The sequence below is a fragment of the Saccostrea cucullata genome, unplaced genomic scaffold (assembly GCF_032062105.1).
Source record: "Saccostrea cucullata isolate Sc308-1 unplaced genomic scaffold, CSIRO_AGI_Scuc_v1 ctg104, whole genome shotgun sequence".
NCBI lineage: Eukaryota > Metazoa > Mollusca > Bivalvia > Ostreida > Ostreidae > Saccostrea > Saccostrea cuccullata.
This window is the reverse complement of record NW_026931089.1, coordinates 184,473-201,765: the sequence shown is the minus strand read 5'-3', so window position 1 is coordinate 201,765 and position 17,293 is coordinate 184,473. Positions and strand designations below refer to the sequence as shown.

At 33.9% G+C, this 17,293-nt stretch overlaps 1 protein-coding gene across 4 annotated transcripts in view; it reads left to right on the top strand.

Moving 5' to 3' along the window:
• The window catches only part of LOC134231357 (protein tiptop-like), a 49,669-nt gene extending 36,296 nt beyond the window's left edge, over positions 1-13,373 (top strand). The window contains exons 1-2 of one of the 4 annotated variants that reach the window (XM_062713309.1): positions 5,510-5,663; positions 8,196-13,373. In XM_062713309.1, the coding sequence (XP_062569293.1) occupies positions 8,441-11,140 (2,700 nt within the window). In that variant the 5' untranslated portion in view covers positions 5,510-5,663; positions 8,196-8,440 and the 3' untranslated portion in view covers positions 11,141-13,373. The other 3 variants (XM_062713308.1, XM_062713310.1, XM_062713307.1) reach the window with 3 other exon arrangements.
• Positions 13,374-17,293: the final 3,920 nt, after the last annotated feature.

Sequence of the window (17,293 nt, the reverse complement as noted above, 5' to 3'; positions counted from 1 at the left end):
TATGCAAGGGTTTCAAAAAATATAAATAATGCACGGGTTTAAAAAGTTGATGCTGTCGGTGTAATGTCTTTTGACCAATATCAGAGTACTTTTTAATTTTTCAAAGTGATAAAGTTAAATTTGAAGGATGTTGGCTCTAAATGTGTATATGGGTCAGTGGGTAATAGGTCAAGGTCATTATCTTGACTTGTTTAAAATAGAGAGAATGATTATCATACTAAATGTTGAATTTGCAGTCTTAGAGTATTTTAATACATACAGTCAAACCTAATTATTTTGGAACTGAATGGGACCAAGAAAAAAACTCTCACTGAGATATCAAAGAGCTCAAGATATTTTAATAGGGTAAAATAGTCAAACTTCATTATCTTGAGCTCAGTGAATGACAGGTAAGCAATGTGACCAAAGTCCTCTTGATTCTTTTCACTTTGAATGTCAGTCTGTAAATTAAATAAATGCATCACATATTAGAGGTTTTTACATGAACTATTAAAATGAAAAACTCAATAAATTATATGATTGATATTTTACCCCACTGAAAAGTTCAAGGAGAGTATAAAATTAAAATACTAAAAATGAAGTACTGCTAAGTTATACTATAGCACTGATATCATGAAAAAAATTTAGAAGAAACTGACAATTTATGGTGATTTATGAAAACACTTCAAGTCAAATCTCTAAAACATAAGTTTTTTCTCAAATGGAGATTTCACATTATTTTTGGTATGTAGCGTCCTTGAGTTGATAAATGTACAGCTAGCTGATCCCCAGTGAATAGACAAAACTAATCATAACATTTGTCATTCCCCAGGGGGGCCCACTCAGAACACAGACTGTCAAATACTGTCAAAGTCCTAATAAATTCTAAATCATTGATCTATACCGATCTGTATTACAACTGATTGACAGCGTTTATCAGGGGGTCGTAATGAGAAGTTCTAATTTGTTGTTCTCTTCAATGATTAACTGCCAATGCCTGACTGTCAGAAATCAGGTAGAACTATAGCAAGACAGCTTAAATAGGCCACAGATCACTGTTAATTATTCAACAGAAGTATGTCAGATATTTTTTTTTAAAAATGATTGTGCTCTTGAAATGATGGAAATTGATGTCTTTTTGGGTTAAGAATTTTGTCATTTGTTTTTTTTTTTTTTGTTTGAAAATTGATGATGTAAAAAGAATTGACCTTTTAAAATTTTCATTTAATTGTTTCATCTGAATAAACTCTGTTTGGATTTTTTTTTTTTTTTTTGGAACGAATTGATGAGATGATGATATACATCTTGAATTTTGCTTTGAAGATCTTGAGAGAAAAAAAATTCACAAAAGTATTCTTTGTTGACAAAATGCATGATCATTGCTTCATTAGATTCTGTGTATTATTGACATGTGTGCTGAACATTTGGCAGATAGATCTAACATGTCTAAATTCATTCTTGGTTTTGTGAAGCCTATCAAATTTTCACAAATAGGATTATAAAGTTTTTAATAACTATTGGATTAATGGGTTTTATTTAAATCTCTCAATCATGTACCATCATTGTAAATGTGATACACATCTCAAGTGTGAAAATGCACTGGAATTTAGTGACCTTGAATAAGTTTGAATGGGGTCAAGGGCAATATGTTTGAAAATACCACAAGGTTTTGCTCTGTTCAAATGTTGTATTATTTCGAAGGATTTATTCTTACTTAAAATTAACATACAATTATATTCTTATTTCTTTGAGTAATGTTACATATATTACAAACATGGCTATTTACAATAGTTGTTAATTAAGCATGCAAATTAGTAGCAAAAAACATGATATGAGGATGATGTTAATGCTGACTTAATATCATACAGAGGCATTGGTATGTAAAAGATTATAGGTAAAATATATAACAAGTGGGTGTTAAGTTTTTAATGATTGTAGCAAGAATTTAGTGACAGTTCCACAAAAAATATGCAAAACATTTTTAGTAAAATTGTTTAAAGGAATTTTACTTACATGCCTTTTTCTAAGTTATGTTTAAATTTGAATTGAAATCGTCCATTAAAGTTTGAAAGAATATTATATATGATTGATTGATTCTGATGAAGAGGTGGGGAGAGAAAGAGGGAGAGAGAGAAAAAAATAAACCCTAGAATCTGTATATGACAGGAGTTGGCAAACAGAAATAAAAGCTTGATTTCTGGCTTGTCAGAGTTTTCCTGATCAGATTTCATTTAATGAAATTTTTCGTGATGGATTGGTACCCGGTTCATACGCCTGTCAGAAGGATTTCCTTTATACAAACGCTGAGTAATATCTGACGGTAATAAATCACTCACCCGCCTGACGTTTTCTGTTTGATATGAAAAGATTTTAAATAATACTTCCCCCCACGGCTAGTGTAAAGTTCTTCAGTAAATTTGCAGGTCCGTACAGCATCTGTCTTTTTTTATAGGCAATGACCAATATTGGCAAATACTTGTTATAAATTATTTTGACAAGTTCTCAAAAAATCCAGGGGGGTAGGCAAGGGGATGGGAAAGCCGGGTTGGAATGTACTTTGCAGGTAGAAAAAAAAAATCACAATGCATCATCAATCTGAGAGAAAATCTTCCCTCTACAATCATTAATTTTTGACATTAAGGAAGAAATTTGAAGAAAAAAACCAAGCATTTTAATATCCAATCCTTTTTGTTAAAATCTCACCTATTGATATAAAATGATTGTGTAATCACTATTACGGATATAAAATCAAAAAGTCAAAAAATGTCATATGACAGTGCAACCACATCATGTATTTCTCCTATCAAACATTACCTGTATTGAATTTTTGTTGAGATATTTATGCAGATGATTGATTTCTATATAAACTTGGGGAAATAACACAGGTGTAAAATCTACCTGCTTTTATCCCCTAGGTATGCCCTTATGTAGGATGATGAAAAGATCACCCATGACTATGTTAACCTTAAAAAGCTGTTAAAATTTGTAATATTTTTTGTTTAGGGAATGAAGATTTTGAACAAGAGTAAAAATTGTCTTTTTTCAAAGTAGGAGGAAACCATTTAATTACATGCTACATGTACCAACAAAGAGGTACATACTTGGGGGAAAAAAGGAAAACCAAGCACCGATATCGCAGAATTTATCTGTATGAAATTTCAGAATGATATGCCAGATTTATTTGTTTGAATTTCTAATTTTAAATTTGAAAAAATGAAAACAAACAAAGCATGATGACACTATTGAATTAAGCATCCCATCAATCATGCATTGTGATGCGTCATTGATGTCACCACGTATTGGGAATGACTATTTTTAACGGGTTCGTCACTTGTTAAATACAGTAATTATACATTGTAAAATCTGATTGATTGCTAGCACTCAGAATTTTGTGAAGATGTCCTCCCACCTTTTCCTGTGCAGTATATAGTTATTTTTATGGTCATTGGTATTCATAAAGTAAATGCAAGAAACATTTCCAAGTCATATACCAGCTAAGTCATTGAATGCCTTATGATCAGTGTTGCTGGGTCCCTATTATATACTCAACATATGAAATAATTACTGTATTTTAAGGTTATTTGTCGTATTCTAGCCTATTTTGTTACTAATTTATGTCGTTGTTTTAAACTTTTGATTGGAAAGCAGAATTTATTGGAAAGCATTACCGGTACCTGAAGTTGCTTTGGGCTGACAATGACTCAATTTTTGTACTGAACAATTCCTTAAATATATTGAGTACTTTTGTCCTGTTAAATAAGACTTTTACTGATTCTAGTTGGAAGAATCTTGAAATACATTTAATTAATTTAAAAAGAAAAAGAAAATTTAAAAAGAAAGGTACCTGTTTCATATTTCTTCATTTATTGAAAACTGTTTTACCTGAAGATGCTCCCCCCCTCTCTCTCTCTCTCTCTCTCTCTCTCTCTCTCTCTCTCTCTCTCTCTCTCTGAAAAGCAGGTATCTTTTGATAATCCTAATTAAATAATCCTTCTTCATGAGAAAAAAAATAAAGAGAGAAAATATCATGAATGTTCTCAAGGTTGAATACAATATCTGAGCAGTTGAGTTGGGAATCTCTTGATCTTAAAATTAGAGATAACCAAATTTGGAAACTCTGGCCTTACAAAACTCCCTCCTACAATGAATTGCAGACAATGGTAGTTGATGGGCCCCCAAGGTGTTACAAAGCCCCAGAAAGTGCATAAATCTAAATTCCCTTCCAAATGTCTGGGACACCTTCGATGCACACAGGAAATGTGCAGTCATTATAGCAGTCCACCTGTCGCTCAGTTTCAATGTCAGATTTATCTCCTTAACAGGTGATTGAAAACATTCTACCTGGGGTGTTATAATTCCATCATTTTTTATTTCCATGAAACATTGAATCAGATTATTTTAATAGCGCTGTGGTCCATTTGTTATGCTTCAATTTTCACCCTTGTTGACTTGAGCTACAAAAGGAAAAAAGGGAAATCTCCTGGACCGTCAATGACAAATGGAAAAAAAATATTCCGGAAGCAGAGTGAGTATTTATTGACACGTAAAGTTTCTTGTCGGGATTTTCAGACCCGGGAACACTCCTTTTCTGGCCTGCGGCCTGACACCTACTTGAAGTTTTGATAGACAACAGAGTTTTATGCAAAATCAATACATCTCACTCATTGTCAATTTATGTCAACCTGACTAATATGTCAAACTCGAAAGGCCCAAAATTTACAACAGGGTTGACAGGTGAAAATTGGAATGAATTCAAACAAAGCTCTTCAGATTCAGTTCTGATCTTATGGGAGGCCTGGACTGATAGACAGGCCTTCTGTCCCATCATTCTTTCTGTACCCAGCATGCATTGTTGGAAATCTTGGTACAGTAGCTCTCTAATCCTTGGGACATTTTAATCAGTTTTTTTTTTCCTAAGAAAATTTTTATTTCTTGAAATTTTTTTTTTATTGATAGATTATCAAGAAAAAATAAAATTTGTATTAGTCTTCCTTTATATTAAGCAATCAATTACGTCATAAGCATGTTTTAAAAACTTAAAAGCTTTGTAAACCGAGTCACACTTTTTTAATCTTAAAGAGATTTGAGATATCCAGAAGATCGACAACATTATCTGTTTGCATTTTTGAAATCAAATAAATTTTTAAAACCCTGTCAGAAGCTATTGATAAAGTGTTTTGAAGGGTGTAATTAATTAAACATGTTATCAGATATCAGTCATCCTGTTTATTAAAGTTTTCTTTTTATATTTTTAAATTCCACACCTCTTACATAAATTTATAACTAGGAGCCGTGTTAGTTTACTTATTATCATTTGATTTATATGGGTGACACATCAAATTCTCTGTTCTTATCCGGTTTGGTTTAGTGGGAAAGAGAGAAATGGCAAGTTAATGTTTTCCCCTCCTATCTGATTGTCTTCAAGATCAGGGTGACTTCATTATTTTATACATCCGAGACCGTCTGAGCCAAACGGTGGTTGAAAAATCAGCATAAAAAAACATAACATCTGCCCATAGCGTGGACCCCTCAGACAAAAAAAAAAATGGTTCTGACGATGTAAAGTTGCATGTATTGTTTTGTTTGCTTTGCAATCATTTATCTTGTTGATGAGAGGAAGGCAGAATGCTTGGCTGTCTCGTTGTAATCAGAAACTCGTCAGTTTCAGAGGGCCAGTCCTACCTGTAAGTTTCATTGTACACCTGTCTTGTCTGCGATCAATATTTCCTCATCAAATGTTTGTTGATTTTTTTAAAAAACCTGTCGACTGAAGCAAGCTTACTTGTCAGTTGCACAAACGAGATGCAGTTAACCAAGTGACAGGCTGCCGGTGTAAGCCGAGAATATTGTGTGGGGATCTACTCGAGCTGTGGACTCGGCTCAATTGAGATTTACAGGCACCTGAGTAAAGGGATACTTGTGTTTTAATGTTCATTGTGTTTGGGGAAGTGTGATTGGTGATAAAAATTTAATTACTTCTAGGAATTAGCTGCCACAGATATTTTTAGTGTCATTTTGGATTAACATTTCTGTGTTTAAGTAAAGAATCTGGCATTTAATTCCTTGCCCTCTTGATTAAGTTTGAACTGTTAGCAGGAAGTTTATGAATGGTGAGGGTTAAGCAAACAATGCAACTGAAAATTGTGCAAGGTAAATATGTTTTTATTTTATGAATTGATTAATTTAATTCAAATACTATAAAATAAAATGAAAATTTAATTATGACAATTGTAGATAATTTTTTTTATATACAGAGGCTTTTTTTGGTCCAACCGAATAATTTTTCCATTTCATCTTTGATTTACATTTCTAAGACACTGAGCAGCCAATTTAATTATTTTGACAATGGCTCGGTAGATTATTTGTGATCAGAAGTACATACACACAGTAGTGAAGGGCAGTGATGCTGAGTTGTCTTTGTGTCAGAACTCATTACTTATGGTACATTCCATGTAGTGTTGACAGATTATTTCTGTAATCAAATGGTACATCTGTCAGGGTTGATCAGAATGGACGACCACTGCTTTAGAACTCGCCCTCTGCCTTCAGCCCTCAGTCACTAACACAGACGACTGTCAACGAAACACAGACGAAAAGAGGACTTACGGAGATCACTGTCAAAACATGCTAAAACTGTCCAATGCACTGCAGAAAAGATGTAAATTTAAAATGTTAATTGTCTGGATTTTTTAAAATTACATTTCAATCAAAGCTGAAGTATCCTTGAAAAGATCCATCTGTGCATTAATTAGTGTCTTGATTAATTAACCCTGCATTGTCTATTGTGTGTAGAGAGTAATAGAGAGATGACAGAGAGTCATCATTAATATGAGAAAGGGGTGTCAGTTGCTTTAGACAAGAACATCATTTCATCTGAGGGTCTCCCCCATTAGTAAGCCGATGAAATACGATGAGGGGGTCAAGCGGACACATCAACATAGAGATACAGCTGGACATGGGGTGTCACTGACGATTGCTTGTCACCTGTCAACTAAAGCTCGTCAGCTTGGCATTAAAGAACGCAGGTGTACGCCAAAGGAACCTGGCCTCACAGCTCAAGGGGAATAACTCTCGCTTATCTGATGGTCCAGTGGGTTATCTTGTTTGGGCGCTGGAGTTGGACTGACGTGTTTATCAATCAGTTTGACACATGGACAGCACTTTCATGTGTGTTTTATGGGCCACAGACAAACATGTAATAATTGTGTGGCAAATCGGTGTGTGACGGACAAAAGAGAGACAAACTTATCAGGCTAGATCTTCAGACAGGTAGTTATATGTGATTTGTTTGGTGAATTTTCACAGATGAATTTTATTTTTCTAATTGAAGAAGAGAGATAATTAAATGTGTTAGGTCTAATGTAGGAGTGGAATTGCATAATGATGGCATTTTATTTACATGATGCTTACAGCACCATGACATATCACAGTGTAGAAATTGACATTTGTGGAAAATTGGACCAACACAAGACAATTAGAATAAACATAAATTGTCATCAGTCTAAATGACTGATTCACCTATCACTCATTTTGAAGCAGGCTAAACACTCACTTTCATAATCTGTTCAGGCCTTGCCATGTGACAATGCTATCTTCTTGTTCTTTGGAATAAAGTGTATTTTTACGGAACTTTTTTTTCTCAAGGTGTTGTGTTTGCTCTTTTTGGATTGGATTTACTCCGATTTCTGTTTATTGCTGCTATAATTTTTTAAAATTTATTGTTTGGAATAAGGACTTGAAAAGAAATAAATCTCACAATTAAATAACTTCCCTTTGTGCTGTCTCTGTTTTACAAGTTTGTATAATGTTATCAGGGAAGTTGTTCATCAGGATGATAATTCATTAAGGAAGTTTAAGAAAATACAATTATACAACTTTGAAAATTAATGTTTTGTTGAATTTTGTTACTGCGCAATTTTGAATTTTACCCTGCAACAGAAACAGCTGTCCAGTTTGTATGTTGTATTAACAGTTAAACTTTGTTATCCAAAACACTGATATCTCAAATACCATGGGTACTGTGGATATGTTGAAGGGATTTTAAATTTTCAGAATCTCATATTTTTTTAAGTAAATTAACTTTAGATATCTTGATTCTTATTATCTCATAAGTTTTTGCTTAGTCCCTTTGAGTTTGAGATAATTAAGTTTGACTGTACATTATGTTCTGATACAACTTTTTAAGTGTAATTAATTTTTTCTTTATTTTTTTTCAGCCTCTGATGATGATCAGGGATCAGAAGGTGACAATGAGGATGAAACATCAGATGATGACAGAAAATTAAAAACTTTATCTCTCGACGAGAAATCAGACTCAACTGAGAGAGACTCAAACAAAGATTCAAACACAGTCCTAGAACCACTGGAAGGTGGCACCTCATCAGATAATCATCAGGATTCTGTAGAAAAACCGGAGCAGACGACAGCTGAAAAATCTAGTGATAGTTCCGAGTGTGACAAAATGACTCTGAAAAAGGAAGATAATTGTAAAAGGGAACCTGAAAAACGGCCTGAAACACCACCATTGAAAAGACTGATGAGGCAGGACCCGCTGCCCTTATTCATGACTGACAAAGGCCCATCACCTCCAAAGAAAATCTACCGAGATGAACTTTATTACAAAAAATTTGCCGTCCCATATTTCGCAACACCATCCATGGTCAAACATGCACCCACTCACCCCAGGCAAGCAATTCTGAAATCCAAACACTACTCCAACAAATTTCCAAAGCATTTCAATCCATCCAGTCCATATTCATTCCCAAAAGTCCATTCAGAGGATCAACCTTTAGATTTGTCTACAAAAGGATCATCTAAATCCAGTTCATTTGTGGACACCAGGAAATCAGCAGGAAAGTACACAAATGGATTCCTCTCCAATGGTTCTAGTCTACAAAGTCTGCAAAGGCGATTTGGTGGCATGGCAGGATTCCGCACCAGTCGCCGACCAATGAGTGGAATTCTCACGGGACTTCCCTCCACTATCTCACAGAAATCTCATTCAAATTCTCAGAAAAAAATCTATAATGATCTCGCAGTACGTCAAAGTCATAAAAGTGAAAATAAGACATCAGAACTCAAAGATCCAATTTTAAAGGAAAAACTTAAAAGTGAAGTTGACTCAAAGGCCACTAGTGAAAAGGACCAGAATTCAAACATAACCAAAACAGGAAAGGACAGCTCAGAGAGTATTGACAAAGAAGAAGACAATAAATATACAATTCACAAGTGTTCTTGTCAGAAAACCTATAGTACACTGTATGGGCTTAGCCTTCACTTACAGGAATCTGGACATCTGCCAGCAGGGACAAAACAGACCAACCTAATGGAGTATCCAAAACTAGTGAGAGGGCAAGACATGTGGCTCAACCAGGAATCTGAACAGACCAAAAAAATTCTTAGGTGTATTCAGTGTGGTGAGTCCTTTAAATCTCTACCCATGTTAACTGTTCACATGATGCAGACTCAACATTACACAAAAATCGTAACATCTGAACACGGGAGGCGATCACACAAGTGTTCTGTTTATTGTGACCGAGACCTGGACAGGGAGTGTATTTTCAAGTGTAAGGTGTGTAATAGTGCTTACAGTGACATGGAGGGCTTAGCCAACCACATGGTTCTCTCTGGTCATCACAAAAAGAAAATGCACCAAATGTCGCCTTTTTCCGATTTCAAATTAAAACTGCCACAAAAGCGGTACCTCAGAGAGGAACAGATTGACAGGTCCTTGTCACCTCTAGGTAGCTCTCAGGAGGAATCTAAGGCTAAGATTTCCCGCCAAAGTTCTCCTCTCAGCGATCAGTCCAGAAGTCCCAGCTCAAATGGGGCTTCTGAGGATAGCAGAATCACCTGTGAAAATTGCAGTGAGAAAATTGAGACTGGAAAATTTGTTGATCATGTTCGCGTTTGTTTGTTATTGTCCAAATATGATTCGAATTATAAAATTTCAATCAAGAAAGAAAATGTCAAAAGGGAAATAGATGACTTGGAGAAAACCATGGAATCAGGATCAGAAAAAGACAGAGACTCTGAGACAGAAAAAGATGGAAGTTCTGAAGTAAAAGTGAAAAAAGAAGTGGAAGAGAACGATGAATCTCCAAATATAGACACAGATGTCAAGAAAGTTGATACTTCAGAATTTTCTGCTGCAAAAATTGATGACGGATGTGGAGATTGCAAAAAGTTGGACATTATTGACCCCAACCATGGGACAGATGAGGGCATTAAAGAAGAGAGCTCAGCTTTATCTGCCATGGAGAGCTTCATTCAGAGGAGCTTCAAATCCGAGTTCAATTACAGAAGAGGTTCTGTGAAAATGGGATCTGCAAACAAGGAGCAGGTAGGCCAAACATCACAAAAGCCTCTTGAGCGATCTAGTCCATCTATTAGACTTGAAAAGTATCAAAAATATTTTCATTACTTTTACTCAAGCGAGTCTGATGAAAAAAGTTCATTGGAGGAAAAATCCTCCACTGATGACATTGGGAAGCTAGAGAAGATGTGTGAAGAGGTGAAAGGATCCAAAAGTCCTAGTGTGGAACAAACAAAAGAGACCCGGAGCACTCCTAAACTGGAGATAAACGGTGAAATCCTCAGTAGCAAATATCTGAATTTGGATGAAGAAGAGAAGAATAAGGACTCTTCTTCATCATCATCCTCAAAGTCTTCAGCCTTAGACTCTCTCAGTAGTTTCGTATACAGTCAATCCTTAACCAGTGAACACCCCTTAGATAGTCTGCAGAAACTCTTAACAAATAGTAACATTCCTAAAATCATGCCACCACATTCATTGAAAACCTTTGATCATGTACGAGCTTCGATGTCAACTAGTCCTCTGAATCTTTCCCTAAAAAGGGAACTGGACGAGGACGAATTGGAATTTTCTGACGGTAAAGACAGTTTCTCTGATCAGGAGAGCAGCCATAGCAGTGACAGTGATGCTAACATGGACTACCGCTGCGCCGCCTGCAGCCGCCATTTTGCCTCCAAAGGTTCCTACCGCTACCATCTCAGTCGCTGCCATCTGTCCTCTGTCAAAAAGTACGGAATCAAAGAAGCCTTCAACATGAGCCCTTATATCTACCTCCCTCTGGATCACACTGCCAAATTCTCCAAGTATTACGAAATGGCTCAGGAGCTTGCCAAGAAAGGAAAGTAATCTAGGGGATTGTACCTTTTGAACTTATGAAGAAAAAAAACCCTCGTAAATTCCAGTACTCTTATTTTTTACTGCATTCTCCCCCCCAAAGGCAGCACTATAATTTAGAAAATCATTTAGGGATCATTATCATGTGATATATCTTTTAGAGAAAAGTACATGTTATTGTAGTTTTAACATTCCAAAAACCTGATTTCACTCCTGAAATCCAGCAAGAGAATTTATATAGGTGTTTTGATTTTCCTTTCCTTTCTTGTTTTATATGTTTTGTTCAGTATTTTTGGGAAAATAATGGCTTTGAAATTTTTGATATGTTTAAGAATTACTGAATATAATGCAAGATAAAAATATCTTAAGTTTTTCCTCAGATACTTATGTATGTACTAAGACATTATCCCAGTGCATTAAGGTGAAGTTGTATAGCTTTTTGTCTGACAGTGTCACACCAAAAATGGAAATCCATGTTTAAAAAAGCTTTAAAGATGAAGGATTTAATTAGTACTTAGACAGATTTTGTGGGTGATTAATTTTTTTCTTCTAGGTATAAAACACACATAAATGTATTCTGCATAATATCATATTATAGAATGAACCATTATGGAATGTCATTCCCTCTACTCAATGTATAATTTTTCCAACTAGTTTGTGTAAATAGCTGAGCTCTGGGCAAGTAGCAATGTATGAATTAGTTTATGTCAGATGTGCTTAGAATGGATTTCGGGCTGTAATTTTGGTTGACAGCAAAACGTGTTTTATGGTCTCTGATTAGGAAAAGCTGAAATCATTATCAATGTTCGACTCCCTCATTACAAGGTGCATCAAATCACAAAAACGCCTTTCCCCCTCTCAGAATAAAACTCCTAGATGTCAAGTTATACAAAACATGGGCAATAAATATACCGTTATCTATCATGTTAGAAAATTCTTGCAGGGAGTAATTGATAATTTTCTTTTTGTGAAAGAATGGGCTTGAATACAATCCAAATTACACAAGATTTATGTAACAATTTGTACTTTTCATATCAGAATTACGGTTTATGATAGTCACACTTCTTTGTTTGATAATATGATATCGATAGTAAATATTTTTTAATACAAAATTTTTTAGAACAAAAAAATTGAAAGTCATGATAGAGGAGCAAAAGAAGTAGTTCACCTTCTTTGATGTTTTAAGAAGCATCAATCATATATTCTGGTATGAAATTATATGTAGTTCATCATTGTAATTACAGAGCAAAATTAAGAGGGTTTGATTTTGATGGACAACTGTTTACAAATCTGTCACTGGCATCAACAACAGCACCAGAGTTATTCTGGAACCACCCACCTTATGAACCAAGCTTTTGACTAATGGTGCTAAATCTTCAGGTGTTTTGACACAGACATCAGTCAAATTTTGAAATCCTTGTTTTATTTATATGAAGGAGTGTTATTTAATGTTTATCACACAGTGACATGATTGATGGGAAAGTAAAAGTACAGGTTTAAGATAATAAAATAATTGAAAAATGAATGTGCAAGATTTCCTGTCAAAACTTTATAGGATTGTTTTGAAGGGTGCTGCTTATTTTTCTCATTGTACAAGAATTCTGAATGACAGTGTCATGAAACAAATCATTGATTCATGTCTGAGTTTTGAAATCCATATAAATATTTGAAAGAAATGTGTACAGGCATAATTTTGTTATAATTGTACATATTTAATGATGTTTTTTTGTGTGCTTTGATTACATATCATTTTTTTGTTACAGTGCTCTTTCTACTCATTTTTTTGAAATCTTATTCCAAGTGCCAGCTTTTTGTAGTTAGTATTTTTTTTATAACCCAATTTTACAAAGTATCCAAAGATTTAGTTATAAAATGACTAAGTAGTCACTCCCTGGTAATAAAAATTGCCTGTGTACCAAATTTTTTGTATGGAAAAAAAGAGATTTTTATTAGAAAAAATGAGTTTTAAAGCCATATTGATGCAATTTAACAAGGTTATATTTTGAAATGACATTTTCATTTGACAGCTCTTGTTAAACTGACTACATGGTCATAAAAATGGCAGTTAAAGTCATGTACGTCAAAATCAAGTGATTTGTGGTACACTTATTAAGTGTCTATCCATTTTATTTATTGTATCAACTTTTGTGTATTCTCATTATTAATCGTTATATATTTTATGTTTTACTTATTAAATGATATGGACACAAACTTATCATGAATTAAATATACAATACCATTGTAAGGTTTTGTTCTTTTGTATCTTTCCAAATGTTCCTTTGGTAACATGAACTTTGACAGTAATCAGGTCAACAAATGATTAGGTACCCTACCATTAAGTGTTGGTAGGAAAAATCACTGTGCTGTATATTCTTACACTTCTGTAAACAATTAGTTACCCATTTTCTCTGCAAATGACACCAATTTTGCTCAACTCAAGGTCACACAGGTCAAAAGCAGCCTTGTTGCAACTAAAATCCTTTTGAATTTGCATTTTTCCTGCCAGAGAGTTTTATAGAAATAATAAAATTAAAATATGGAAAGGTCAAGTTAAAAACAAGAGGCCCATGGGCCACATTACCTCACCTGATAGGACTAGTATAAAATCTTTTTATTGTAAAGTTTAAATCCAAAAGTAGTCCCATGACCAATCATGGATTTGCTATTTTTTAGAAAATGATTGAGAAGAAGATTTTTAAAGAATTTTCCTATATATTTCTATGTAAAACTTTGGTCACACAGGCCCCGCAATGATTTGAACAAACTTGAATCTACCTACCTGAACATTTCCATATAAATATGATGAATAATGGCTTTGTCATTCTTGAGAAGAAGATTTTTAAAGAATTTTCCTATATATTTCTATGTAAAACATTGGTCCTTTGGCCCCGCCCTACCCCGGGGGGTCTTGATTTGAACAAATTTGAATCTACACTACATGAGCATGCTCATATAAATATGATGAATTATGGCTTTGTCATTCTTGAGAAGAAGATTTTCAAAGAATTTTCCTATATATTTCTATGTAAAACTTTGGTTGGCCAGTTTTAAACTATAACTATAGTTTCAAAGTTTCATCTTTCCTGGCACAGTGGTTCTTGAGAAGAAGATTTTTAAAATGTACCACTAAATTTTCATTAATTCCCAATTATCTCCCCTTGAATAAGGGCATGGCCCTTCAAAAAACTTTAATATACTTTGTGGCAAGTTTGGTTGAAATTGGCCCAGCACTTTTAAAGAGGTCGAAAATGTGAAAAGTTTACAGACAGACAGACGGACGGACAAACAGACGGACGCCGGACAAAATGTGATCAGAAAAGCTCACTTGAGCCTTCGGCTCAGGTGAGCTAAAATATACTGTAGATTCCTTATTTTTCGCGAATACTTATTATCGCGAATGGGCTCTTCAACGGCAAATCGCGAGAATAATTATTCGCGAATGGACAGTTGATCAAGAGATCTTACATAGATTTCAGCACCATAATAATAAAGGCGAGTAATTTTATTTCGCGTGTGTTGCTTCTCGCGAAAGATTATATACGTATATTTAGCAATAACACACAATTTATTTTCGTTAATTACGAAAATTTTGAAAATTAAATTCTCATGAATAATAGTATTCCTAAAGATTATATAGAGCAATAACCCCAATTTGTGAAAATTTTGTCTCGCTAATCAAGAGTCAATGACTATCTCGCGAAAATAAGGTGTCGCGAAAATTTAGTGATCTACAGTACATATAATTGATAAATTCTCACCAAATTATAGATCAGTGCATATGCTTATTTAGAAGTACTTGTCATATGAATAGTTTCTTTGAAAGTGAACAAAAAGCAAATTAATGAAAAGCAAGGTCAAGGTCACAGGAAAGTTCAAAGTCAAAAGTTTTTGATGTAGTCATACTAGTTCTTAATAATGTGTATAACCAGATGAAGTTTGATAAAAATATCTTAATAATTAAAAAGTTTCTTTAAAACTGAGCTACATGGAAATTTAAGTAAAGTCAGGACAAGTTCAAAGGTATGGTCAAGGTAAAAAAAAATTGAATGAGTTAAATAGCTGACATCAGTATGTATCAGAATATAAAGATTGATAAAAAACACCCTTGAAGTATTCTTTAAAACTGAGCCAAACACTATATCAAAAAATTAGATTGAAAGGGCAAGCTCAAAAAATGTTAATGCAGTAAATAGCCCTTAGGGATATGTTACAGCATATGTAGTTTGATAAAGATATCTTCAATGGTTTCTTTATAACTGAGTAAAAACACCAATTACAAAAAATAGGTCAAGGTCCAAAGAAAAGTGAAGGTCACAAACTGTTGATGCAATTGAAAAGCCCTCATCAATATGCATCAAGGTATGAAATGAAACATATGGAGATAACGAACAGTATTCAAGATCAAAAGTCCATAAAACAATACAAAATAGGAACAGAGCAAACACGGACCTCAAAATCAGTCCATAAAACAATACAAAATAAATAACAGAATAATCTGTCGTCAATACAGTGTATAAATAATGAACTAACAATTAGGATGAAAAATTGATTAGAATATTCAATTGAAAGTCACAAACTGTTGAAGCAGTTGTATAGCCTTCATCAATATGTATTCAGCATATGAAGTTTGATCTTGAATGGCCTCTCTGAGCTGTACTAAACACTACTTTAAGAAAAGTTAGGTCAAGTTTAAAGGAAAGGTCAAGGTTTAACAGTTGGTGCAGTTGAATACCTTACTTCAGAATGTATCAGCATAGTGAAGTTTGATGACACTATCTTGAATCAAATCTTTAAAATGGGCTAAACACTAATTTAGAAAAATGAGGTCAAGGTCGTAGGAAAGATCAAAGTCAAAAAACGTTGATGCATTTGAATAAATCTTCTCAACATGAAAGTACAGATGGGATGGCATGATAAACTTTATGCCCAATCCATATTTATGGTACCATGATTTCAAATTTGACCAGGGTAATCATTTTATTCATATACAATCACAATGCAATTCATTTTGTAACAATAAACTTCTAGATACAAAAATAATTTTTACTGATTTCAAATCCAGTATCTTTTTTTCAATGGACTGAAGTGACATCTTGAAGCTTCAGACAAAAACCATTATACCAACACATTTAAATAATGATGTAATGACTCAAAATGTCCTGCAACCGAAAAATGTTGATTTAGATGGAAATTCTTGAGAGGGCATTTGCTGCTAGCTTTGACAGGTGCTTACAGGTAAAAATATACTAATAAAATAGCCAGACAACAGGTGAGTCATCAGCTGATGTAAGTAAACTAATCTATTTCAAAGCTTACTAACCCTGCACCTGCTGTATTAACTTCATGTAGAGTTATCTTAAACTAATGACCTTGTTTTATTAGCGTGACCTTTGACCCTGGTGATACCTTGTACAAGGTGATGGAGAAACAAATCTTCGTTTTTGTCCTGCTTTATGTATAGACACTGGATGTCTCAAAATATGTGGGACCATTGCTTCAACAGTGATGTAATAACAATTTACACACAATTCTCGTCTCAAATATATGCTAAAATTTTCTCAATTTTTTTAAAATTAGGACTTTAAAACTGAATCAATTCTTTCCTATTTCATGACCATAACCAAAATGTGATATATAGCAGTAGTAGCCTGAAAACTAAGTCTTAAGCTCATGCACTTGCAACAATATTTTACACACATTTGTTTTTAAAAAAATCGGTTGCACATGGATTTGCTATTTTTTAGAATCTTTTTAAAGAATTTTCTATATATATCTTTAAAAACCTATTAGTCAACAAAGGTTTTCCTATATATTTCTATGTAAAACTTTGGTCAGCCATTTTGGCTTACCCCCAGGGGTCATGAAATGTTATCTTATAAATGTGTCTTCACATAAACAACTACTTCTATTCCTCTGGAGGTACCAAGCCCATATATATATGATGAATTATGGCTTTGTCATTCTTGAAAGAAGATTTTTAAAGAATTTTCCTATATATTTCTATGTAAAACTTTGGTCAGCCATTTTGGCCCCGCCCTATCTAAAGCCATCCCTTTCAAAAGTAGATATGACTTTTTAAAGAATTTCCATATATTTCATGACTAAATCTTACCACAATATAAATATAATTATGGCTTTGTCACAATTTTTAAAGAATTTTCCATA